General features: G+C 49.6%; 1 protein-coding gene across 10 annotated transcripts in view; it reads left to right on the forward strand.

The window, feature by feature from the left end:
- Window positions 1–25309, forward strand: part of AP2A2 (adaptor related protein complex 2 subunit alpha 2) — an 89057-nt gene that overhangs the window by 37701 nt on the left and 26047 nt on the right. For 3 of the 10 annotated variants that reach the window (XM_070564534.1, XM_070564538.1, XM_070564539.1), the window contains 7 exons: window positions 5675–5817; window positions 7525–7718; window positions 10926–11055; window positions 14672–14773; window positions 20060–20168; window positions 22672–22819; window positions 24240–24408. In XM_070564534.1, coding sequence (XP_070420635.1) covers window positions 5675–5817; window positions 7525–7718; window positions 10926–11055; window positions 14672–14773; window positions 20060–20168; window positions 22672–22819; window positions 24240–24408 — 995 coding nt within the window. Of the gene's footprint in view, window positions 1–2594; window positions 3305–5674; window positions 5818–7524; window positions 7719–10925; window positions 11056–14671; window positions 14774–20059; window positions 20169–22668; window positions 22820–24239; window positions 24409–25309 lie in introns of those variants that run through there. The other 7 variants (XM_070564533.1, XM_070564535.1, XM_070564536.1 and 4 more) reach the window with 5 other exon arrangements.

A 25309-nucleotide genomic window follows, 5' to 3' on the forward strand; every position in this document is an offset into this window, starting at 1 on the left:
AGACAGCCACGCTGTTTTCCGGAGTGGCTGCACCGTCGTGCGTCCCAGCAGCCCTGTGAGAGTCCCGGTTCCTCCGTAGCCTCGCCAGCACTTGCTATGGTTAATCTGTTAAATTTTAGTTACTCTACTGGGACTGTAGTGGTACCTTCTTGTGGTTTTAATTCACATCTCCCTTTTTAAACAGCTGAAATCAGTTGAGCTTTATAGCGAGTGAAGAACATGCCCCGGGTCTGTGGGGACACTGGGGAAGGAAGGCAATACTCTGGAGCCAGCCGTTGTGAGAAATTTCACAGAGGAGGGGGCACTTTACCTGACATGGGGTGAGGGGAGCCTTGGAGGCAGTGGTACCAGCACAGTGCAGAAGCAGGGGACTTCCTGTCTGCCCTTGGTGTCTTATCCTTTTTACCTCTTTGAACAGAATAAGATGCGTTGAGCACCCATCTCTGTGAGAGGAAGGGTGAAAAAAGGGTCACAGCCTAGAAATCATCCAGAAGAGTCTGGGTCTTGGTCACCTTTTCCTAGTGACAGAAAGTTATTCCTGCATCGTGCGGAGACCTGGAGATTATTCTCAGCGTCTTAGTTGTCACATGAGAACACTTCGTTGGCAGGGTAGGGCCTGACTCGGGGTGGTCAGGCTCAGTTCTCACAGTGGGCTAGGAGCCCTCTCCCTACCTTTATGTGGGTGCATGTGTGACCTCCCAAACCCTGGTAGAGGCTAGAGGTTTAGAAACCTATGTGTCTGGGGGCCATGTCTGTGTTTAGCACAGGGGTCCTGTCCTTAAGGCACAAATGGCAAATTCATGTCAGCCTGAGGCCTCCTAGAGTCATAAGCAAAGCTTACAGACACTCGGCTGGCTACCTTTCCCTATTCTTAAAAAGGGGTTATCTTGGACTATTTTTGACCATAGCCACTGTTAAAGAGTCAGGATGGGGCCTGAGAAGCATGAGTGACGAGTGGGTGGTTATTAGGTTAACTGGTGCTAGAGCCGGGGTGTGGTCCCAGGCTGCGGCAGGAACAAAGCAGGCAGGGGACACATGCAGTGTGGCAGGAGCGGCAGGTGCTGGGGAGCCCCGTCATGTGGGGTGCAGAGGGCCGACCTGGCTCTGACCCAGATGGCGGGTGACTGTCAAGGGCGCCTATCATTCCCTCTGGCTTCGGCACTTGAGGAAGAGGAAGCATGTCCATGTGTCCAGATGCTGTGGTGACCAGCCCACTCTCCAGTCTTGTGTTTTATCTATTTGATATTTTGTTGTAAAAATATCAGGTTTTATGGGGCTGGCCCAGTGGTGCAGCTGTTAAATTTGCATGCTCCTTTTCAGTGGCCCAGGATTCGCCGGTTTGGATCCCAGGTGGGGACCTGTGCACCGCTTATCAAGCCATGCTGTGGCAGCGTCCCACATAAAGTAGAGGAAGATGGGCACAGATGTTAGCTCTGGGCCACTCTTCCTCAGTAAAAAGAGGAGGATTGGCGGCAGATGTTAGCTCAGGGCTAATCTTCCTCAAAAAAGAAAAAAATCAGGTTTTAGTCATTCTAAGATTTTTTTTTCACATTCTGAAACCAGCATGCATCTCAAGAGCCCGTGAAATATGGTCCTCATTAGCTTCAGTGGTGGTCTCACGTTGTTCCAGGTGCCACTAAGCCCCTGGAGCAGTGTCCTGCTTCATTTCCTTAACGGCCCAGTGAGGAGCGGGCCTTAGAGAAGTTGAGGGACCCCAGGACACAGCCTGGACCCTGATCCTCAGTCAGGATGCATTTGTAGTTTGTGGCCAGCTTTCCCAAGCAGGGATATGGGTGTCACTACCATCATCCCTATTTACAGCTCAGAAAAGGCTCTGGTTAACAGTTTGAAATTAGTGGAATCAAAAAACAATTCTAGCCCAATATTGAAACTAACATTTTAAGGACTGTCTCAGTCTGGTCCAATCAGGAGAGAGAAACCACAGTGAGAGTTAGGGATGTTTACTGTAAAGAATTACTGAGCTCTGGTAAGAGTGACTAAGATACAAGGGGGCGGTGTGGCCTGGGGCTGAAGGAGAGCTCCCAGGAGAACAAATCTGGAGGCCCCTTCCTGGACCAGGGCAGGTAGGTGAGCCAGCTGGAGAGCGGAGAAGCTCAGAGGACAGAGAAGGTTGTCACTGGTTTGGCCAGGGTGCAGAGTTGGGGGCATGCAGAGGGCAGGAACTCCCCCATCCACAGGCAAATTGTGTGGGGCTGCTGGGCAAATCTGGATGTTGGTGTGGGCAGGAACCTATCTGGCCGCTAGGGTCGTGTTGAGAGGGCTGTGGGAAGGTTATGGCCAGGGTGGGGCCGAGAGGTCACTGTGGGACCACAGAGCTCCTCCCATCTTCACCCCAAACTGCGGGCAGGCCCCTTCCTGCACCTGTGTCCCTCAGTGCTCCTTTTGGAGACAGCTGTGAAGGAAAGGCGCAGAGGGGTTCTGCCCTGGGCCCGAGCTTTGTGGAGGTGTGTTTGGAGCTGACCACTGGCTTGAGGACCCTCTGTGTCCTGACAGTGAGTTTTGCAGTTGGGAGACTGGCTTGGGCTCCTGAAGAATGAAGAGCCAGGCCCAGCAGTGCCCTGTGGAGGGCTGTCAGGATGCTGGGCTCCTCATGCACATGGAAGGGGTTTCTTGTGCACTCTGCCTGGGCCTTGCTCCCGAGGTAGATAGGTGGTAGGTGCTGGGGATGTGCCGGGTGAATGCAGGTGGAGCTAGCAAACACACTTTCTTGACAGAAACGAGCAGGCTTTTGTTTTCAAGGCCTTCCACTGAGTCTGAAGTGCAAGTGCTGTCCCTTGGAGCAGTGGCACAGAGTGCCTGGGGTGGCTCTCCTTGCCCTGATGGAGGGTTTTCAGAGTGTGTGAGGTGTGCCTGAGGCAGGATGCATTATGACGTCATTCTCAAACTCAGAGGTGGCCCTCCTCTTAGTCTGCAGCCCTCACAGATGCGTGCTGCTGAGAAGCCAGGTCTGGGAGGGTTGATGGTTTGAAACTTGCCAGACAAAGCAGTGGGGTCACCATCAACCTCAGGTCCAGCAGGCGAGCCTGCAGTGAGCGCCCCCTAGACCCAGCCGAAGCTCTGCGGGAGCCCCCAGCCTGACACCGGCATATGTCCCGGGAAGTGATGGTGCCTCCAGCCCTCAGGCCTGAGTCTTCATGGGAGCTGCTTGATGGAGGAAGCCCGCCCAGCTGCACAGTTTCTGATGAGAAAGAGAACCGTTCTGAAGGGAGGACTCAGGGCTCGGGCCTCATTTGGATGCAATCAATGAAGAGGAAAGGCTTCCTCAGGGGTCACTCTTGAGCAGGTGAGGAGCACCTTAGATGAGGAAGAGTCAAACTGGGGCAGGCACCTGGAGGAGGTGCCTCGACAGAGGGAGCCAGCTGTGTGTCTGCACCTCTGGGGGGGCCCAGCCCCGAGGGAGAGCAGATCTGGGCCACGTATTCTCGGGGACTGTTACTTTTCCCCGTTTGCACTGAGCTGTGGCACCGACAGACCAGTCTCCCTTTCGGTTCCCTTTGCAAGTGCAGGTTCCCCTGCCACCCTCTCACTGAGGATGTAGCCCCTTTGGTGCTCTGGCTTCAGGCGGGGTCCCCTGTCGTCTCCACTCTGGCTGGGACCCAGGTCGGTCTCCAGCCCTCCTCAATGCTTTGTGAGTGCCCACACTGCCTTCTGGGCCTGGGCATTTACCCCGTGTCATGGCACTGTCAGGGCTGAGAGATGCTTGACTGTTCTTGCCCTCACCACAGCCTCCCTTTCTGTGGGCCTAACCTTTAAATGTGTGTCCCTGTGAGTCTCCCAGTGTTGGGAAGGGCTGTAGGAGGGACCCTGCCTTTGGGGTCCTGCAGGAGCAGAAACCAGCCATGGTGCTTCAGGGAAAGCGCCCCTGTGCCTCCCTGGCCATCTGCCTAAAGGTCAGTCTGACTGGGCTGTCGCTGTCTCCTCTCACACTGCTGGGTTTCCCTCTAAAACGTGCTCTAACTGAGGAGCAGGGACCTGTCTCTAGGAGGTGAGAGGAGGTAGGGTGGTACTTTTTTTTTTGTTTATTTTTTGCTGAGGAAGATTCGCCCTGAGCTAACATCTGCTGGCTATCTTCCTCTTTTTCTTTTGTATTTGGGTTGCTGCCACAGCATGACTGGTGACGAGTACTGTAGGTCCTATCCCAGAAACCAAACCTGGGCCACTGAAGTGGAGCATGCCAAACTTAACCACTAGACCCCTGGGACTGGCCTGGGGCAGTACTTTTTTGTGAGTGTGAGGAAGATTGTCCCTGAGCTAGCATCTGTGCCAGTCTTCCTCTACTTTGTTTGTGGGAGGCCGCTACAGTGTGGCTTGATGAGCACTATGTTGGTCCACACCTGGGAGGTGAACCTGCGAACCCTGGGCCGCTGAAGCAGAGCCTGCGAACATATCCACTATGCCAGTGGGCCGGCCCTGGGGAGGTACTTTGGACTTGATTGTCAAAGGAGGCTTCCAGAAGACAATGGAATCTGGGCCGGTTCTTGAAGGACAGCTAGATGGGTAGGAGTTAGGGGATGGCTGCTGCTATGGTGGGCTGCATGCCCCCCACCTGCCGACGCTTTCCCACAGTTGACGGGGATGTGTTCCAGCCAGGAAGTGACAGAGCCGGCCTTCTCGGGCACAGCAATCAGATGAGCGAATAGTGGGTCCTTGGGGGAACCAGGCCTGGTCCGCTTTTATATTGTTTGGTCAGTAAATTGTGTGTCAGTTTGCTGCTGAAAGGGAGGGAGTGTTCTCAGAGCTCCTCAAGGTAAGGTGTCCAACTGCCTGGCTGACACATAATCAACTGTCTCCCCATGAAATCTTGGGCAGGGGGCTCTTTCTTCTAGACAGTTCTTTGAGGTCTGCCAGTGCTCGTTCATGGAACATGAGTGTCCCGGCCCCTTACTAATGAGGAGCATTGTGTCGTCATCTTCTGCTTCCCCTGTGTCCTACATGGGCCCTTCATACTGTGGCAGCAGTGTCCCCATAAGACTAGCTTAATAAGATGACCACCCTTTCTGGTTGTCACCTCTACAGTCTCTAGAGATTGACTCTAAGGAATATCTTACACTTCTCAGGTGAAATAATAACTTCTGGTATTTGAAATGGCAGTGGTCCTTTTTAAAATGACGTTTTATATTCTGCCAGCGACGTGTTTGGAGTCCACCTTGCCAGCACCTCTAGTGTGGTGCTCCGTCAGCCGGGGTTGGGTGAAGATGCAGATGCCCTTCTCATCCCCTGTGTGTGAGCTCTGTGAGTGGGTGATTTGTCCTGAAACTGGTGTGAAATGGAAGACTGTTTAGAGTATGTGCATCTGCCTAAATTGATAAACATTTAAAGAGTAACGTGCTGGTTTAAGGTCGGGCTTGCTCCCGGGGCCCTGGTGGATTGTGGCAGTGTGGGGTGAGGCCCAGGCCTGGCCCAACTGCACCTGCCCAGGGCTGTCCTGGGAGGGCAGAACTCTTTCTGCCATGTGTTCTGGTTTCTGTTTTTTAAGGGAAGCCAAACATGTGGATTCTGATGTGTATCACCCGGTTAGAAAATATCATTCATGCCCCATACTGTCTGTGGTGCGTCTGCCCAGGGGCCTAGCTGCCTCTCTTTTGGAGGTTGGCTCATATGCTTCCTGCTGATGAGTTCTCTGCTTTCCCTGCCTCACCCACCTTTTCCGTAGGTGACAAGGCTCTTGATGGCTATAGTAAAAAAAAATACGTCTGCAAGTTGCTCTTCATCTTTCTCTTGGGTCACGACATTGACTTTGGACATATGGAGGCCGTGAACCTGCTGAGCTCCAACAGATACACGGAGAAGCAGATTGTGAGTGTGGCTGCAGGGCTGGGGCTGGGGCGGGATGGTACTGAGGACGCCTGTCCCACCCACGGAGCTCCAGGTGCTGATACCTGAGGCGGCTGGGGCCTCACTCCCCTTTCCCACTGTCCAGCGTGCTCCAGGCATCCTGGGTAAGGTTCTTCTGATCAGGTGGCCATTTCTTTTCTTGTTCTTTCTTTATGGCTTCCATCCAGGCTGGGAGTTTCCTGTGGGTTTGGATGGGCTACACGAAGTCCAGCTGTGATGTCCTGGTGCCTTGGGTGCGGCTCTTTCCCATGAGGTCCGCCTCAGAGGGATGGAGGGGCGTGTCCTTTCCTACAGCACCTGGCTGATGCACTGTCGCAGATCACTTTGCCTTGGCCCCTTGTACAACTTTCGTTTCTGAAATGGGCACCATACCTCCATGGTTTAAGACCTAGAGCTCCAGATGGGTGTGCCCTTGCCTCGCTCCCAGCTCCCAGCACCTTCTTAGACAGTGCTGTGCCCAGCTCCTGAAGCCTCTCTGGCTTTGTAATTTCAGTCCTGCATCCTGTTGGAGTAACATTATTTCTGTATGTTTTCTCCAGTATTACAAAGTACCATTTTCCTCTATTTGTCCAAAAATTTAACTACAGAAAGTGAAAAAATACCCTAGATGCCCCAGGAATTTTGTTAACTATTGGTATTTACTCAATAAGAGTTTATTGAGAGTCTGCCATGGACCAAGCAAAGTGCTGGGGAGACCCCTGGGGACACAGTGATCAAAAGCAGTCATGGGCCCTGCTCTTGTCCAGCGGGGAGATGGCATCAGACAGTGCGGGAAATAGAGAATTACAGCTGTGGCCAGTGCTTGGGGAAGGAGGCGTGCAGAACCCTCTGGGACCCTGAGGAGGGGGTGGCTATAGGGGGGGCTCCCTGGGGAGGGCGTCCTGAGCTGAGACTGAGAGCAAGGAGTTAGCTGGGGGATGAGGGCAGACAGAGCAGGTGGCACCCTGCCAAGGGCACGTGCGTGGGAGTGCAGAGCTGAAAGGGCAGCAGCTGCCAGAATGGAGAGCAGGAGTAGGCTTATGGATGGGGCCTTGCTCCTGAGGCTGACAGGAAGCTGGGCAGGGGTTTAACCTGCCTGGTCAGTGATCAGACGAGTCTTGAGAAAATCACTATGTCCCCCTGTGTGGGGAGGGCGTGAACAGTGGTGTCACTGGAGTTTGGCCTGGGTGGTGAGGGGAAGCTGGGGACACAGAGACAGATTCAGGAGAGGGGAAGACAGCAGTCAGTTGGGTTTCTGGAAATCTCCATAGTTTCTTAGTTACAGCCAAGGCAGGCCCTTTGCCTGAAGGCCCCTTCCCATCCTGTTCAGGATAGCGGTGATTACAGGGCACTCAGACGTGTCACCACAGAGAAGTGAGTGTGACTTGGGGGAGGACCAAGATGTCTGATTCTCGTGGGGACATCTGACTAAATGCCTCTTAGATTCATCCTGAAGGACTGTCCCATGGCAGAATCGGAAGCAGAGACTTTGCTTCTGTAACAGAACTGGTGTTTTTATTAACATGCAGGTGGCATGAGTCTGACAGCAGTATGCTGAGCAGATTGGAATAGTGCTGGAGGCTCACCGAAGGCTGGAAGTGTCTGCGTTGTCGTCCTCAAGGTATCTCAGCACCCATGTGGAGTTAGATTGTCATGAGCTTTCTGTTCTCTTGTCTTTCTGGAACCCAGGGCTATCTCTTCATCTCTGTGTTGGTGAACTCTAACAGTGAGCTGATCCGCTTGATCAACAATGCCATCAAGAATGACCTGGCTAGTCGAAACCCCACCTTCATGGGGTTGGCCCTGCACTGCATCGCCAACGTGGGCAGCCGAGAGATGGCTGAGGCGTTTGCTGGGGAGATTCCTAAAATCCTCGTAGCTGGGTATGTGTCTTGTGATGTGCTAAAAATATGTATCTCTCATGTCGAATAAATCAAATATGTAACTACTTAAAGAATTTATAAAGTAAGTAATCTCCCATCGTTTTTAGTGGGGGTGACGTGAGACAGTTGAAAGTTGGATCTAGAACTACGAGTTTAGATGTCAGGTGAGGTCCAGCCAGACCTTCCCTCCCCCAGGACCACTGAGATTTTAAAGTGGGTTAGAGAAGAAAGCCAAACCCTGCCAACCACCAACCAACCACGGAGGGGCTTCAGCCTCACATAGGGCCAAAGAAGAAGGAACAGTTGTTCTGTGGTGTGGCATGGCTCCTCTTGCCCTTTCCCAGAAGCGTTACTAAGGACAAGCACCCAAATCCTGAGAATGCTTAGTAACCTACCTCCCACTTCCTTTCATTTGGAGAGAAGCTGAGTGGGGCTGAGCAGGCAGCTCTGGAAGAGTTTCAGCTAGTGCCGGGCCCTCTGTGCCACGGGTCACGGCTGAAACAGGGCCCCACTTTGTGTTCCAGGATGCTCTGCTGAGTTAAAAAATTAACCCGGAGCCTACACCGGGCAGCACTCCTGGCTGAATAAGGGACTCCATCTAGGGCACTTCATCAGGACTCAGGACTTGGTCCTCCAGGATGACTGCCAGTGCGCAGACAGACCAGGATCTGGCAACTCCAGTTCCTCTATCTATGGAAAGTGCAGATGGGCCTCAGGTGGATGCTATGGCAGGGGTCGAGGGTGTGGGGTGTGTAGCAGCAAGGAGGGGTTGTCAGAAAACTCGCCTACACCTCATTAGTGCTAGTGGGTCTAGACCCATGGTTCTCAGCCGGCAGTGTTGCCCCAGGGGACCTTGGGCAAAGTCTCAGCATGTTTGGTTGTCAAAATGGACAACCATTTTGTCCATTTTGGAGAGGGCTTGAGGTGCTGTCCCAAACTCCCTGGGGTCTGAGGGTTTTGTCTGCCATGGCTTTTGCTTTATTTCCAGCATTTTGAACAATACCTGGTACATAGTAAGTACTTGATAAATATCTGTTGGATGAATGAAATGTAAAACAGAGGTAGTCTCTGAAAAGTATTCAGATAATTCAAGAACATTTCCCTGAAATAAAGGATGGACCACCACTGCAGATTGAAAGGACACAGGAGGATGTGCATTGAAACACAGGCTGGACGAATATTGAAATGGAAGGATAAGCAAAGAATCCTGCAGCAGGAAGACAGTTGAGCCATGTCTGCAAGTTAGAAGGCCTGTGGGACCTGGTGTTGGGCCCAGCCGAGTCATCCTGCTGGAGTCAAGGTTGTAGGCCGGTGTTCTACACCAAAAAGTCTAGATAGTGTGGCACCCACGAGCCTTACTGGAAGAAAATTACCAACTCTTGAAATCCAGGTCACTAATAGAGGACTGATACTAAAGTGCTCAGGGTGCTGGGGCCCAGAGATGGGGCCGAGTAGCAGAAGGATGATGGGTGCAGAGGAGAGCATATTGTTACAGCTTAGTTGTACAAAGTAAAGGTCATGTCACCAGAACCGGGATGTTGGGGAGGGATGATAGGGCGCCTTTTATGCTGGGATTCAGTTGGCGCTCAGAAAGAGAAGCTGTCCAGGGACTGGGCTCTGGGCCCTCAGCTGGAGACGGAGTTGAAACAAAGTAGGCAGGGATCCCCCAGTCCCCCCATTGGATGTCACATGTTGACTTCCCTCTCCTCGAACCTTCTTACCGAGAGTGGCTCTCTGTGAAGGCATTGGAGCAGTGTGGGAACGGTGGTCAGGTTGGCCCTCCTGTATTAGTCAGGACTCGTAGCTGCAAGCATAGAAACAAACTGGCTACTGTAAGCCAAAGCCGTGTGTTACTGGGTGGCACAGATAGCAGACACCCAGGATGGTCTTGTCAGTGTACCTGCGCGGAAGGGAGCTCGGCAGAGTGGGCTTGAGGTTCTGCCATGAGGCCTGGAGGCCATGGCTGCCCTGCTGCTCCTTATGAGGCCAGCTTGGGGCCAGAGGGAGGGACAGATATCTACTTCTGTTCCCCAGGGGTGTTTGCATCCGAAAGAGAATTTTTTCCTAAAGTAATTTTTCTTTGGAATAGAATTGGGGTGGTTTGGGGGTTTCTCATGTTAGTTTGGACTCATTTAGGAATAAAAAATCCCAAAGGCAGATAGATGGTAAAGATAGACCCAAACCCTTGTCTTCTCTCCAGACAGAACAAGAGCCCCCACTGATTCCGTCAGTGCCTTGAGGATGCTGGCTGTTTCTTTTTCAGACGTATTTGGACAGCCTCCACTGGAGGACTCCTTGGTGGGCCTGTCGCTTTCCCAGTTGCTTAGCAGAGTTTCCCTAGGGTTAGGGAGGAGCAGGGATAAACAGAGCATTGGAAACATTCTGTGCCCTCCACTAGCATTAAAACCAGAACAGAAAGCTCTCCAAGCTGCCCTCTCCTGGGGTGTCTGCAGTTGTTCTGACCCAGCCCCTCAGTGCTCACTCCAGTTCTGGGATGCTGGGCTCCCAGCCCAGAGCTGCCACTCTTCTCGGTCGCCCCTGCGAGAGGCGTGAGGGCACCTGGTGCTGCCTCTGCTGCTTGTGCAGGGTGAAGGCAGGTGCAGGTGGGGCACCTGAGGAGGGCACCTGATAGTGGTTTCGGAGGCAGGGGAGGAAGCCACCAGGTGGACACCGAGTTCTCTGGTAGTGCAAAGCCCTCTGACACTTTTCTGTTTTGATTGTGTTATTAAGTGAATTGTGAGAAAAAAATACTGTAATTCAAATAATTAAAGAGGAATGCTTGTTGAATATGATCAGCCTGCGTAGCCAAGGTCATATTCAGCAGTTGGGAAGAATGTTAGAACTGATATTTTAGAGGTGATAAGGTTAACAGTGAGAGAGTTGTGTTGGCAGGACTCTTTCCTGTTGATTGTGTTTGATGTGAAGTCCGTGGAGGTGGCTCTTTAGAGCAGACAGTTGTCATTGTCCGTCACTGTCCAGACACGGTACATACGAAGACCCCTTGCAGGAGGTGGGCATGGGTCTGATCATGTGGAGAGATTGAAGCAACCTTATTCTCAGTGTCCTTCCAGCCTCCCCACTGGTGCGCCTCTGGTCCCTTGGTTGCTCTGGAGTGGCCTTGGTGCAGCTCTGGGCTGTGCTCGGCTTGTTGGGTGCGCATGGCGGCTGCCAACTGTTCTCGCATGACCACCGGGGTCTGTCTTTCAGGGATACCATGGACAGTGTGAAGCAGAGCGCTGCCCTGTGTTTGCTGCGTTTGTACCGAACGTCTCCCGACCTTGTGCCCATGGGCGACTGGACGTCCCGAGTGGTGCACCTCCTCAACGACCAGCATTTGGTAAATATTTGCCTCTGGACCAGAGTCCACCCTCGCCCCACTGAGTAACCTATTTTGGAATAGCCATTGTGAAAACAGCTCACTGTGATTTCTTATGATGCCAGGGGGAGACTTACATAGCTCAGTCTGTCGAGCCTGTGAGTGCCTGCAGTTAGGGGCAAGGAGCTCCCCTTCCTGAGGACAGGAGGAATCAGACATGATCTCTGGCTCCCCCTATAGCCAGGCGCTGGAGGACCTGCATGCTGGGGCCGCATAGATGAATGAGACAAAGATCAGCATCTTCTAGGAACACCCTGTCCAGTGAGGGTGTTCCCGCATGGCATCCTCTCTGCTCCTCGTTTAGGGCTCTGGTGGGGGTGCCCTGAGGTTCTGACCTAAATTCTGGCATGTAGTCTTACTAATCTGCACGGCCACTCCACAAGCCAGGCTCGACTGTCTTTCCTGTGTCATGGATGGTGACAGGGAGGTGTGGAGCGCTTTGGTGGCTGTTGTTAGACATGAGTCAAGGCCCTGTCCACACTGGAGGCAGGGTCAAGCAGAAGCATTGTTGGACGGGGTGGCCTTGTCCTGCCTGGATTCTGTTATATAAATGAGAGAATTGAAATTCAACACAAACAGAAAGATCTTTCTGCTGAGTAGACAGCTATGAGTATGTTATCTGGTTACTACACCTTTTCCGAGAAGAGAAATCTACCTTAAAAACTTAAAAATAAATGATCATCTCTTGTAGATTCAGAGAGAGCTGGTGGCTGTATCAGCATGCTTGCTGTAGTGTGACAGCCTCTGAGCTCTCACTCCATCATCATTCCCGTGCTTACTGGGAACAGATGTGTCTGAACAGGGGCAGCCCTTCCTCAGAGTGGAGCTGAGCACCTGCACGCTGTGTTGTAGGGAGAGGGGACGGCCCTGGGCAGGAGGAGTTGGAATTGCTGTCTTCACTCACCAGTCATGCATGCTAGGTCACACTTGGAATGGTCAGGTTCAGATTCTGCCCATGGAGTCATGGAAGACAAGCTGGTGGCTGTGAGGCACCAGGTCACAAGTTGCTCATCAGGGGGACCCTGTGAGGGGTTGGGGCTTGTCTAGATTTTCCCATGAGGAAACCAAGGCTCAGAGGGATTAACTGGCTTTGCACAGATCCAGGCTTGAACCAGGAGTTGACGAAGGTTGGAGCTGGGTATTCTGCTGTCCTAGGACCGAGGAGCTGGTGAATGAGGTGGTGAGGAGGCAGGGCCTGGTCTGCTCTGTTGGCCTGGGATGGGGTTGCTGGGCCGCTAGTGCATGCTAGTACCTAGGCTCCCCCTGACATGGTGCGCTCTGCAGACCTAGTTTGTGAAGGTTCGTGGCATTCTGGCACGTGTCGTCATCACTCCTGCCTGGTCAAGGAAGCTTCCTACAGCCACACGGCCGACAGATGCTGAAGCCCTCAGCTGGTGGGCATCTGCACTGAGCGCTTTTCAGTGTGGCGGAGGCTGCGACTCAGCTGGCCACCAGGGCTCCTCTCCTTTGACACTGTGTGATCCTGCGGCCCCGCTGTTGGGTTGGCTTTTGTATTGTCATGTACTCGACATGTTTGCCAGGATCACTGCTTGGCGCCTTCTTGGTTGTAGGCCCCGGGAACCCAGCTTGAAGTGGGAGAGATAGAGGGGGCATCAGAGCCAGACTGAGGAAGGCTGTGCTCCTGCTCAGCTCTTTCTTCATCCCTGACGTTCTCTGCATGTGTTCTCTGTTCTCTTGGGTGCTGTCCTCCATGTGGCATGGCTTCTGTGTCACACACCTCCTGGCTTTGCCACTGAAGAAGGCCTGAGAATTGGCTTTCTTTGGTGTCCAGGTCAGGAATCCCTGGTAAGAGTTCCAGCTGCCCATCCAGAGCAAGTGAGCTCCTGTTTGCCCTGCTGAGAGCAGCGGGGGACCCTGGCGGTGGGGGGGTGGGGGAGAGGTCTGTGTTGGGCGGGGCGAGCTGTGATGTGCTGACCCTGCATGAGTCAGAGGAGGAGGACTGCCTGTGGAGAAGGCTGCCTGGGCAGGGGAGGGGCTGGGGACCATTGAGGAGATGCTGTAGTTGCCCCGGCAACCAACTGTGGCCAGAGGGACAGAGCCATGGGCCGTATGGGCCTCCTCAGTCTCCCCCTCCCACTGCCCTCTCCTCAAAGACTCCTGCAGGGACACAGAGAGTAGTCCATGAGCCCAACTCACTCTCGTCAGAAGACTGCTCGATTAATCCCATAGAGACTTAGTGCATCTTCCTGGTGAACCAGGCTGGGCCCCGGACACCAGGAGCCACAGGGAATGCCCTCTGCCCTAACAAATCTAGCGCATGTTACAAATAGTGAGTTTGTTAAAGTTCTCTGTTTGGGTGGGAAATCTGTTGGCACTTACTTTGCCTGCCGAGGAATGGACAGTAAGGCCAGTTGGATCCATTTCTTTAATCTGGCTTTCACATTTTCATCAGAAAGCCAAAGGAGCAGCACAGGACAGCTCTCAGATGAGGCTGCTGAGGCACCGGCCCTCACCCCACGGTCTGCTTCCTGCTGCAGCAACTCTGCCACCCTCTCCCACCCGCTCAGGAGTGGGGCTGGAGGAGGACAGGAGCAATCAAATACGGATCTGAGTGAAGTTTCCTGAGCTTTGTTCGAATTTGCGCAGTCAATAATTATCTTTCGTTTATGTTTTTTATATTTGCAAGAGGACTTTCTTACATAACCAGTACCTTCCTCCATGAGCCGTGAGTTACTGGGAGTAACTGCCAGTTGTCCTGGGACTTAACAAAGGCTCCCCCTGTGCCGAGGCCGGGGTGTGGGGCTCCACAGGGAGGGGAGCGTCTCATCCGGGCCTGCTGGTGCTTCAGGGACCAGGATGGCGGAGACATGGCCTGGACCACTTTTCAGAAAGGGGAGAATGGGCTTTTTCAGTTGCTGTTTTCCACGCTCTCACTTCCGGTTTGTAAAGATTCAATGAGTCTAAAGACAATGTCTTCCTCTCTAGTCCACACAAGAAGGATTTCAGTTAGGGGCAGCCAGCTCAGCTGACCACAGGGCCAGGCAGGGAGCTGAACCCAGAAAAAGACGATAGGGCAAGTGGTGACTTGGCCTGGAGCTGCTGCCGCCCATGCTGCCGTCACCTTGCAGGGTCTGGGCTAAAGCCTTGCTGGGTTTCTCGGTGTTCAGAGAGGAACTTTTTCAAAGAAAACAACCTATATGTACTCCTTCGATTTCTATGACCCCTGTGGGCCTATCAGAGTGGGTCTGGGGTGGCCGTGGTGCCCAGTTTGTTTAACTACTCTAAGTTGCTCTTAGTTTAAAGTTTTATTTGGAAAATGAATTTAAAATGAGAGGTCAGGGACTAGCTCTGTGGCCGAATGGTTAAGTTTGCGTGCTCTGCTTTGGCAGCCTAGGGTTCGAATCCTGGGCGCGGACCTAGCACTGCTCATCAAGCCATGCTGAGGCGATGTCCCATATGCTACAACTAGTAGGACCCACAACTAAAAAAATACGTACAACCATGTACTGGGGTGCTTTGGGGAAAAGAAGGAAAAAAAAAAGAAAAAGAAAACAAGAGGTCAGCTTCAGGTATGTGACTGGAGTGGAAATGTCTGTTGTCATGTGTTTTCTTGCAGGGAGTGGTAACTGCCGCCACAAGTCTCATCACCACCTTAGCACAAAAGAACCCAGAAGAGTTTAAAACCTCTGTCTCTCTGGCCGTCTCCAGATTAAGCAGAGTAAGTCTGTGATGGGGACAGGAACTCAGGGTGGGTATTGGTCTTAGTTATTTTATGTAATTAATATATTAGTATACTTTTTAGAATGCAAGATATTTGGCCCAGTTTGTAAATTCAAGAGTGAAAACTTGTCTTGGTTAGTAATTGGTTGGCTTTTCTCTCAGCGTTTTTGTCAGTTGAGGAATGTCCTGTCCCTGTGAGGAAATGCACAGAGTGCAGCTCCCTGCTCGTGTTCTGGAGCCTGCGCACTACTACATTGCCCTGCTCCGTCACCCCTGCTCCATCACCCCTGCTCTGTCACCCTGCTGTGTCACCCTGCCGGCTGTGGGCGGGTGCCCTGGGGCCCTCCCTTCCCGCCCACCCTCGCCCTCCCACTGCAGGGAGCCCCAGGGAGCCCGTTTCCTCCCCGCGGGGCCTTCACTCCTGGCCTGCCTTCACTCCTGCGTTCCTTTCCTTCACCGCCTCAGCCTGCATCCTGAACCTGTCGTGTAGCTTTGACTGTTTTGAATTTTATGTGAATGGATCATACAGCACATATTCTTTTGTATTTGACTTGTTTTGCTCAACATTGTGAAATTAATCGCATTTGTTTTGTGTGTTCTTCCTTTGTTTGTGTAGAATTCGTATGAATAGACCACAACGTATTTATCCTTCGTCTCTGGGCGAGCACTTAGCTTGTTCCTCCTCTGAGGCTGTCATGAATATCCTGCTGTCTACGTTGTGGATGTCTCTTGGCTACATGTACATGAGGTGCTGGCGGGTGTACCCCAGAAGTGGTGTTGCTGGGGCATGGGGTAGCAGCTCTTCACCTTGAGGAGACAGTGCCAGAGCAGCTCCCCAAGTGGCTGTGCCAGCTGGCCCCCCCCACCCCGTCCCCAGCAGTGTGGATGGTTCTGCCACTCTGCATCTTGGCCCTTGAGATTTTAACCATTCTGGGTGCAGGGTAGTATCTCGTTGTGATTTGAATGTGCATTTTCCTGATTATCAAGGAGGTTGAGCAGTTTGTGTATTTATTGGCTTTTTGAATATCTTCTTTTGTGAAGTACCTGTTAAGTCTTTTGCCCATTTTTCTGTGGAGTTGTCTTTTTTGTTGTTTTATAGAAGTTCTTTATATGTTTTAGATATGGGCCCTTTGTTGGTTATATTATGTTGAACCAAACAAAATTGCCAACATTTAACCATTATTGGTCTTCAAAAATGGTGGCTTTGTATGGTTCAACCTACTCTGTTTAAAAATCTTGTCCTACTCTCTACCTTGCCATTTGACTCTCCTAATGAAGTCTTCTGTGATCAGAGTTCTACATTTTAATGTAGTCAGATTTACTCATCCTCTCTTTTATGGTTAGTGCTTTCTCTGTCCTATTTATGAAGTCTGTCCCTGTTCTGAGTGCTCACATTAGATTGACAACCCACCTGGGGGCTGGGTTTCTGTGTGTGGTGATACTTTTTCTTGAATGACATCCAGTTGTCCCAGTACCACTGCTAAAAAGGTCCCTCCTGCCAACTCTGCAGTGCCACCTTGGTCATAAACCAGTGGGTTGTGTCTGTGCCTCACTCCATCACTTTTTCTGTTCGTCTTTGCACCAGTGACATGCTGTCCTAGTTACTGGAGCTTGAGGGTAATTCTTAATGTCTAGAGGAGCAAGTCCTCTTATCTTCTTCTTCCACCCCCAAAATCCTACTGGGACTGCCTTTAATCTGTAGGTCAGTTTTGAGAGAGTTAAAATCTTTGAAGTATTGAGTCTAAATCTATGACCATGGCTTCTCTCTCCATTTATTCAGATAGTCCTTAACTTCCCTCAATTATGTGTTATAACTTTTTATTTTATTTTATTTCATTGAGGTCATATTGGTTTATAACATTGTGTAAATTTCAGGTGTACATTATTATATTTCACCTTCTGTGTAGACTGCATCATATTCACTACAAATAGTCTAGTTTTTATCTATCACCGTACGCATGTGCCCCTTTACCCCTTTTGCCCTCCCCTCCACCCCCTTCCCCTCTGGTGACCACCAGTCTGTTCTCCTTATCTGTGTTTGTTTGTTTGTTTACCTTCCGCATATGAGTGAGACATACAGTATTTGTCTTTCTTCATCTGATTTATTTGGCTTAGCATAATACCCTTAAGGTCCATCCATGTTGCTGTAAATGGCACGATTTTGTCCTTTTTATGACCTAGTAGTATTCCATTGTGTGTATATGCCATATGTTCTTTTTCTGTTCATCTGTTGACAGGCACTCGGGTTGTTTCCACATCTTGGCTATTGTGAATAAGGCTGCGATGAACGTAGGGGTGCATAAATCTTTTTTTAATTAGTGATTTCGTGTTCTTGGGATAAATACCCAGTACTGGAATAGCTGGATTCTATGGTAGTTCTATTCTTGATGTTTTGCGAAATTCCCTTACTGTTTTCCATAATGGCTATATCAGTTTGCGTTCCCACCAGCAGTGTATGAGGATTCCCTTTTCTCCACATCCTCTCCAACACTTGTCATTTCTTGTCTTATTAATTATAGCTACTTTGATGGGTGTGAGGTGACATCTCATTGTAGTTTTGATTTTCACTTCCCTAGTAATTAGTGATGTTGAACATCTTTTCATATGTCTGTTGGCCGTTTGTATGTCTTCTTTGGAAAAATGTCTGTTCATATTCTCTGCCCATTTTTTGATTGGGTTGTTCACTTTTTTGTTGTTGAGTTGTATGAATTCTTTATATATTTTGGAAATTAACCTCTTGTTGGATGTATGATTTGCAAATATTTTTCTCCCAGTTGGTGGGTTGTCTTTTTGTTTTGTTGATGGTTCCCTTTGCTGTGCAGAAGCTTTTTAGTCTGATGTAGTCCCATTTGTTTCTTTTGTTTGTTTGTTTCCCTTGGCCGAGGAGACGTGGTATTCAAAAAGATACTGCCAAGACCAATGTCAAAGAGCATACTGCCAACGTTTTCTTCTAGAAGTTTTATGGTTTCAGGTCTTACATTCAAGTCTTTAATCCATTTTGAGTTAATTTTTGTGTATGTGTAAGATAATGGTCTACTTTCATTCTTTTGCCTGTGGCTGTCCAGTTTTCCCATCACCATTTATTGAAGAGACTTTCCTTTCTCCATTGTATGTTCTTAGCTCCTTTGTCAAAGATTAGCTGTCCATAGATGTGCGGTTTTATTTCTGGGCTCTCAATCCTGTTCTACTGATCTGTGTGCCTGTCCTGGTGCAGCACCACGCTGCTTTGAGTCCTCTCGCTTTGCAGTGTGTTTGGAAGTCAGGGAGTGCGATACCGCCAGCTTGCTTCTTTTTCTCTCAGGATTGCTTTGGCTGTTTGGAGTCTTTTGTTGTTCCACATAATGTGTTATAACTTTTTGAGGAGACGTTCCTTTATCTTTTGTTAGATTTATGTCTATTTATTTTATTTTGAAAATGCATTCTCAACAATACCTTAAGAACTTTATTTTTAACTACTGTGTGTTGGTTTATGCAGTTGACTTTTGTATATTGATCTTGGAGTTGGCAACTTTGCCAGACTCACTTATGAACTTCAGTCCTTTCTATGCACTTGATTGCTTTGGATCTTCTTTATATTCCATCATTTGTCTACAGACAATGACAGTTTTTTTCTTTTCCAATCTGTGTTTGTTTGTGTTTCCTGCTTTATCGCTATAATTTGACCCTCCCCTGCAGTGTTGAATATGAGAGATGATTGGTGGCTTGCTTTTAGTCTCAGGAGGATAGTCTTTAATATCTTCCATTGAGTATGAGGTTTGCTGGTTTTGTTGCTGCTGGTTCTCTTTATCACATTAAGGAAATTCCTTTCTATAGCTTTGCTAACAATTTTATCATAATTAACTGGTGAGACCATTTGAACTTAGAGTTTTCTTCGTGGGATGAGTTCTAATTATGGATTCAATTTATTTAATAATAAGTTAAGGGACTTAATATTTTCTGTTTCTTCTTTTGTCAGTTTTGGTAAGTTGCATTTTCTTGACATTTGCTAATTTATCTAAAGATTGACCTGTACTGACAGTCACTGTGTGTGGGATCCTTCACAGTTTGGATGCTGAGTGTTTGCACCTTTTTGTTCTCCTTGATGTATCTCATTGGGTGTGCGATGATTTCTTTAGACTTTGTTGGCCCTCTTGATTGCGATTTTTCCTACCTTATTTACTTTCTGCTGTATTGTCATTGTTTTCTTTCCTTTACTTTCTTTGGGTTAATTTGCTAGTCTCTTTCTAAACCCTTGAGATGAATTCTTCATTGCTTTTATTTTCATAATTATTTCAAATGTGTACATTTAAAACTGTGAATTTCTCTCTCAGCATGGCTTTAGCTGCATGTAACTTCTTGTAAAGGCAGCCTATGTTGGCCATCTTTGTATTATGTGGAGTGGTGTGGTCCCTGTCCTCCTCCCCCGTGTGTCTGCGTTCCACCTAACTGCTCTGCTTGTCCCGTCAGTGCCTGACACAGCTTGGAGCTTGCCTCACTGCAGGAAGGGCCGCATCCCGAGTCTGGGCTGGTATCTTGCAGCTGAGGGCAGCAGTCAGGGTGACCCTTCCTGAACATGCTCACTTCTGGCCTAAAGGGTCACCTCACTCCTGTGAGCTTTGTAGGGAGGAGCTAGTCTCCCCTCTCTGACACAGGAGATGGAGAAGGCACTGGGCTGTGTGAGAGTGGGAATGTAATGTTTTAGGGACAGCCATGGATTCAGAGGGTTGATGGAGTGTCTGCCCTGCCAGGGGTCCTTCTGGACAAGGAGATGGAACTGGGAGTGAAGGAAGTGTGCTTTCTGGCCTCAGCGCGCTCATGCGGGGGGTCCACACCTGGGGATTTTGGGGGGCAGGGCTGGGGTCAGAAAGTCAGCCTCTCCCTTTTCAAGGGACCAAAGCTCTCCCTTTTGTGTTTCATTCAAATCTTTCTGGTCCACAAAGGAAATCTGAATTTTCGGTCCACGTGCCATAGGATTCTGTACTGAGAGGTCAGTGTCCTTGGCCAATTTGTGTCCTGCCGAGTGGGATGGCCATTGTACAGCAGCAGCACTTGGGTCTGTTCCTGAAAATGATGACGGGCAGCCGCTCTCAGTGTGAGCCTGGCGGCGCTGTGCCCCCTAACCTCTAAAATATAGAGAAGTGTATTCAGTATTCTCAGCACATGGAATGAAACCCTTTTATTCAGTTACTGCGTGACCTGAGGACTGAGTGTGGCTTTCTGCGTGTCCTCCACCCTGGGGGGTGCCTCTCGTGGTGACGCTCGCCTGCTTGCCTGCAGTGTGTCTCATCAGCCTGTGTTTTTACAGATTGTTACGTCTGCATCCACCGATCTTCAGGATTATACTTACTATTTTGTCCCGGCTCCCTGGCTGTCGGTGAAACTTCTGAGGTTGCTCCAGTGCTACCCACCCCCAGGTAACAGCCGCGCAGCGGGCCTCCCAGGGGCTGCTTCCGCCTCGCAGAGCTTCTGTTTGTCGTCCGTGGAAGTCCTTTACTGGCGCTGGTTCCTGCTCTGTGATCCTTCTGTGAAGGGCCTGCATCTTGGCTTTCCCAGAGCAGCCAGTAGAGAACTCACAATTCTGTTATGATTTGGGATTATCTCTGCTTTTATATAGTATCAGATCTGTGCAAGTTTTTAAAACAATCTTTTAAAATAAAACTTGAAACCATTAGAAACTTTGTATCCTAAATTGTTACTCTGTGTAACCTTAATATACACATCAAAAATATCTTATGTTTATGTTTTATTCTAAAATGTTACATTTGACTAGTATGGTAAGCATCTAGAAAGAGAATTTCTTGGTTGAAGAACATACATAAAAATTTTTGTCAGATGCTTCCAAATTGCCCTCCACAAAGATTGGTTTGTTGTTGTAACCTTTATATTTTAATCTGTTTTTCTACAGGATATTTCTTTGTTAAATTCAAGTAACTTTCTATGCTAAATGCCTTTTATACTGAAGTATGACTCGCAGACCCTGCAGCAGAGTCTGCATGTGGGAGGGGCTTCCCTCCCAGCCGCCCAGCTTCCCCCGGGGCCCAGCCGCTGCCTCATCCCTCCCTGCCTGGCCAGCCCAGGGCAGCCCGTCCTTCTTCTCCGCTGCAGCTGTCTTCTTCCTTCTGAGATCTGGGGCAGCACGGACTCACACCCAGACCCCTCCCCACTTGCCCATTTCAGGCTTGAGTTTCTGATTCTTTCTCGGCTGTTTCTGAAACATGCACCCCTCTCACTCTTGTGCTTCTCTGCTCAAACCTTCTGGGGTGGCTTCCTGGGGGCCCTGCTCTGCGTCTCACCTGCATGTGGCTCATAGGATGCCATCTCTCTCTTGAATGGCTAGTTTTGCAATGCTCTGGCTGTGTTGGTGGTTTTTTTTTCCTTTAAGATTTTATTTTTCCTTTTTCTCCCCAAAGCCCCCTGGTACATAGTTGTGTATTTTTAGTTGTGGGTCATTCTAGTTGTGGTATGTGGGATGCCGCCTTAGCATGGCTTGATGAATGGTGCCATGGCTGTGCCCAAGATCCGAACCAGTGAAACCCTGGGCCGCCAAAGTGGAGCGTGAGAACTTAACCACTCAGCCACGGGGCCAGCCCCCTGTGTTGGTGGTTTTGACAGACAGGTTTTGCACAAGTTTTTTCTATTTTTAAAAATTATTTTATTGAGGTCATATTGGCTTATAACATTGTGTAAATTCAGGTGTACATTATTATATATCAGTTTCTGTATAGGCTGTCGTGTTTACCACCAATAGTCTAGTTTCCATCCAGCCCCTTTACTCCTTTCACTCTTCCCCCACCCCCTTCCCCTCTGGTAACCACTAATCTGTTCTCCTTATCTGTGTATTTGTCTATCTTGCACATATGAGTGAAATCATACCATGTTTGTCTTTCTTTGTCTGGCTTATTTTGCTTAGCTTAATGCCCTCAAGGTCCGTCCATGTTGTTACAAATGGCACAATTTTGTCTTTTTTTATGGCAGAGTAGTATCCCATTGTATATATATACACCAAATCTTCTTTATCCAATCATCAGTCGATGGGCACTTGGCTTGCTTCCACATCTTGGCTATTGTGAATAACGCTGCAATGAACATAGGGGTGCAAAAGTCTCTTTGAATTGTTGATTTCAAGTTCTTTGGGTAAATACCCAGTATGGAATAGCTGGATCATATGATATTTCTATTTTTAATTTTTTGAAGACTCTCCACTGTTTTCCACAGTGGCTGCACCAGTTTGCATTCCCTTGGGCAGTGTATGAGGGTTACCTTTCTCCAGATCCTCTCCAACACGTGTTATTTCTTGTCTTGTTAATTACAGCCATTCTGATGGGTGTGAGGTGATATCTCATTGTAGTGTTGATTTGCGTTTCCCTGATAGTGGTGTTGAACATCTTTTCATGTGCCTGTTGGCCATGATGTTCTGGTGTTTTTATTTTTTCTTATTCCTTTTTGGTCTGTTGTTTCTTTTCTTCTGATTTGAGTGGAACTTTAAAACTTTCCTTCTCCTTTTATTGCTTTTTATAACATTTTCTTTATTTCTATTGGTAATAGCAGGTGAAAAAAAATATTTTGCCCCCTTTTCCCTCAAATTTTTAGATCACGTATGTTGTCCATGTCTCTGAGATTTTTATTTTCTTTTGACTTATACAGTCTATGTCTCAGTAAATGTGTGGGATTTACAGTCTAAATCTCAAAAATGTATGTTATTTGTATAATGTACATGTAGTTACCCTGGCTATTAAATCCTGTATTTTAAAAAGCCGTACCGTGTGAATAGGGATGCGCACCAACTGTTCGGCGCCTGATTGTGAGATGACTGTCACAGTCAGGCCGCGTGGCGTGATGTCCTCAAGGCCCTGCAGCCGGGAGGACAGGGTGGGCTGTGGGGGAGCCCGGCCAACAGCTTTCTGTCTTGCCCAGAAGACCCTGCTGTGCGAGGCCGCCTGACCGAGTGCCTGGAGACGATTCTGAACAAAGCCCAAGAACCACCAAAGTCCAAAAAAGTCCAACATTCCAACGCCAAGAACGCTGTGCTGTTTGAGGCGATCAGCCTCATCATTCATCACGACAGGTGAGTCAGTGCTCGGTGGTGTTCTTCTTCTGTTGGCCTTCCTTTTCCTAAAGCAAGTTTGACGGTGTGATCCTCTTAAACATATACTTGTACTCTTCTTGCTGACGTCAGGCCTGGCGGGGGATCTTGACTGTGTCCATCCCGCGAGCCCTGACGCGTTTCCTCCACCCTTCTCCTCACACAGGTGCGTGCTCCCTGTGTGACCCCTTTGCTCCTCTCCAGTGCTTCATGCTCTCTCTCTGGCTTCACAACTCCCATGGTGTTGGCTTTGCCGGCTGTGGTCTCACCTCCCCCAAGGGCCTCCCCTCTTTCTCCAGAGCATCCTGCTCCTGACCAGCTTCCCACAAGGTTGTACAAGAAGGATGGGGGTGTGCGCCCTGTGAGCTTTCCTGTGGCACAAAGCAGCACTCAGTGTTGGTCCGAGGTCACTAGGGGAAGTGGTAGAGATGACCATGTGTGTCAGTATAACATAGAGCCACAGGGCACCGGTGTCCTGGGACAGCAGGAGTCTGCTTCCTTGCCTTCTCCGCTCAGCTCCTGCAGTTGGACTTCCTGTATGTGGCCTTGCATGTGGTGCCATGTTTTAAATTCCTATTAGAGTGACACTGTGGCTCACAGGCAGGGCTGTGGGAGATGCCACCAGAATCCCACCAGCAGCAGGCTGCCGTGCACTGCGAGGTGCTGCAGGGAGCAGGCGGGCTGGGGCAGGTGTTCTCTCAGCCGTCTTCTACCTCTCTGCGTTTGGACAGTGTGGTTTCCCATGACAAAACAGCCTTGGAGTACAGTGCAGCAGGTTTGGGAACTGTGAGAAACAACATTTCCGAGATTAGAGGAAGGCTTCTTATCTTTATTAAACATGTTTAAAGAACAACATCATCCTAGGGTCAAGGTAAAGAGCAAGAGATTTAACCTACATTTCCTGGTAATTAGGGCTTAAATAGTCACTAATCTTTTTTATATCTATGTCTATACGTGTATTTCTCAAGAGTCTTCTCATCCTTTGGGCTCTTGTTTAGCCATTTCCCAAGGCTGATTGCCTCTGGCTGAGATCACATTTCTGGCCACTACGTGACCTCTGAGAGCTTGTGCAGAGGCTCAGGAGTTGCCTGGTTTGTGAAGTGCCTGTGTCGTCATCAGCTCTTAGGAGTTGGTGGAATTCTGCAGATATGCTCAGAAAACCTCCAATGGGTATGTGAGGTGTTGATTTTCACTGTGGTAACGACCAGAGTGAATGTAACACTGACTTCAGGGTTGAAGTTTAAGGTTTTTATGTCTTGGGAGGCCCCTGAAGTCTTCACTTCAGCAGTGTGATGACTATGAACATGGCGTGGCATTGCCATCTGCCCAGCTGACTTGCACTTGGCTCTGTAAGGCGCATGCAGAGGAACTCCCTCCCAAGCCACTTTTTTCATCCGTGCAGTGAGCCAAACCTGCTCGTCCGTGCTTGTAACCAGCTGGGCCAGTTCCTGCAGCACCGGGAGACCAACCTGCGCTACCTGGCCCTGGAGAGCATGTGCACTCTGGCCAGCTCTGAGTTCTCCCACGAGGCGGTGAAGACGCACATCGAGACAGTCACCAATGCTCTGAAGGCAAGTGCTCCGCCTGTGGGGGTCCTTCATCACCACGGGGAGTGCTGCCATTTGTCAAGTGCTGGCATTTCTGTCACCTGTGTTGCTTGCTTGTGGTGGGCACAGCAGCTGGGTGAGAGAGCCGTTGATGCGGGCCCAGGGTTGCTCAAGGCTGCTTGGCTTGGGCCCTGGAGTGGGCGTGGCCATGCTGCTGCTCCAAGTCCACGACGCTCCCTGCTCGGCCAGACGCACTGTGTTCTGGGCAATTCCGTCTGTGAGATGGCCATCATAACGAGTAGTAATCTAATATAGAATCTAACACTGTGTCTTGCACATAGAGTCGTAACAAATATTTGAATTAATAGAAACAGTTCCTTTTGGCAGAAAGATGAAATAGTTTGTCCTTGTCTCCAAGAAAGCTTACGCTTTGCCAAAGAAAATTTGCTTTTTTCAAGGGATTAAAATTCCAGAGTTAGAAGAGCGATGTCGAGGTGATCTTTCCCTGTCGTGTGCCGTCACGAGCCTCCAGAACAGGCTCTGAGGCACATTCATCATGGTTGGACTTCACAGCGTCCGCTATGTTGTAGTTGTTAGCACAAGTGTGTTAGAAAACTGAAGGCTAGCGGGGAAGCTACAAAACCCATTGTTCTGGTCCCGGGCTTGTCGTTAAGAACAGGTCTGACTGTCCCTTCATTTGTAACTTACATAACAACGTAACTTAAGTGTTTTCATGTAACTTAACACATTTCAGGTGCGTCTTTTGTGCGAGAGGCCACGCGAGGGTTTGGATTTAGCTTTTTGGTATTCTGAATTCTTCCTGGTCCTGGTTTTGGTGTCTGTTCCAGTCACTGCCTGTTCAGAAGGACTTGCCTTTGCTTTTGCACATTGCTCGGTCATTCACCAGCCCTTTTCAGGCTGTCCT

Source organism: Equus przewalskii, chromosome 11, assembly GCF_037783145.1.
Source record: "Equus przewalskii isolate Varuska chromosome 11, EquPr2, whole genome shotgun sequence".
NCBI classification, from domain to species: Eukaryota; Metazoa; Chordata; class Mammalia; order Perissodactyla; family Equidae; genus Equus; species Equus przewalskii.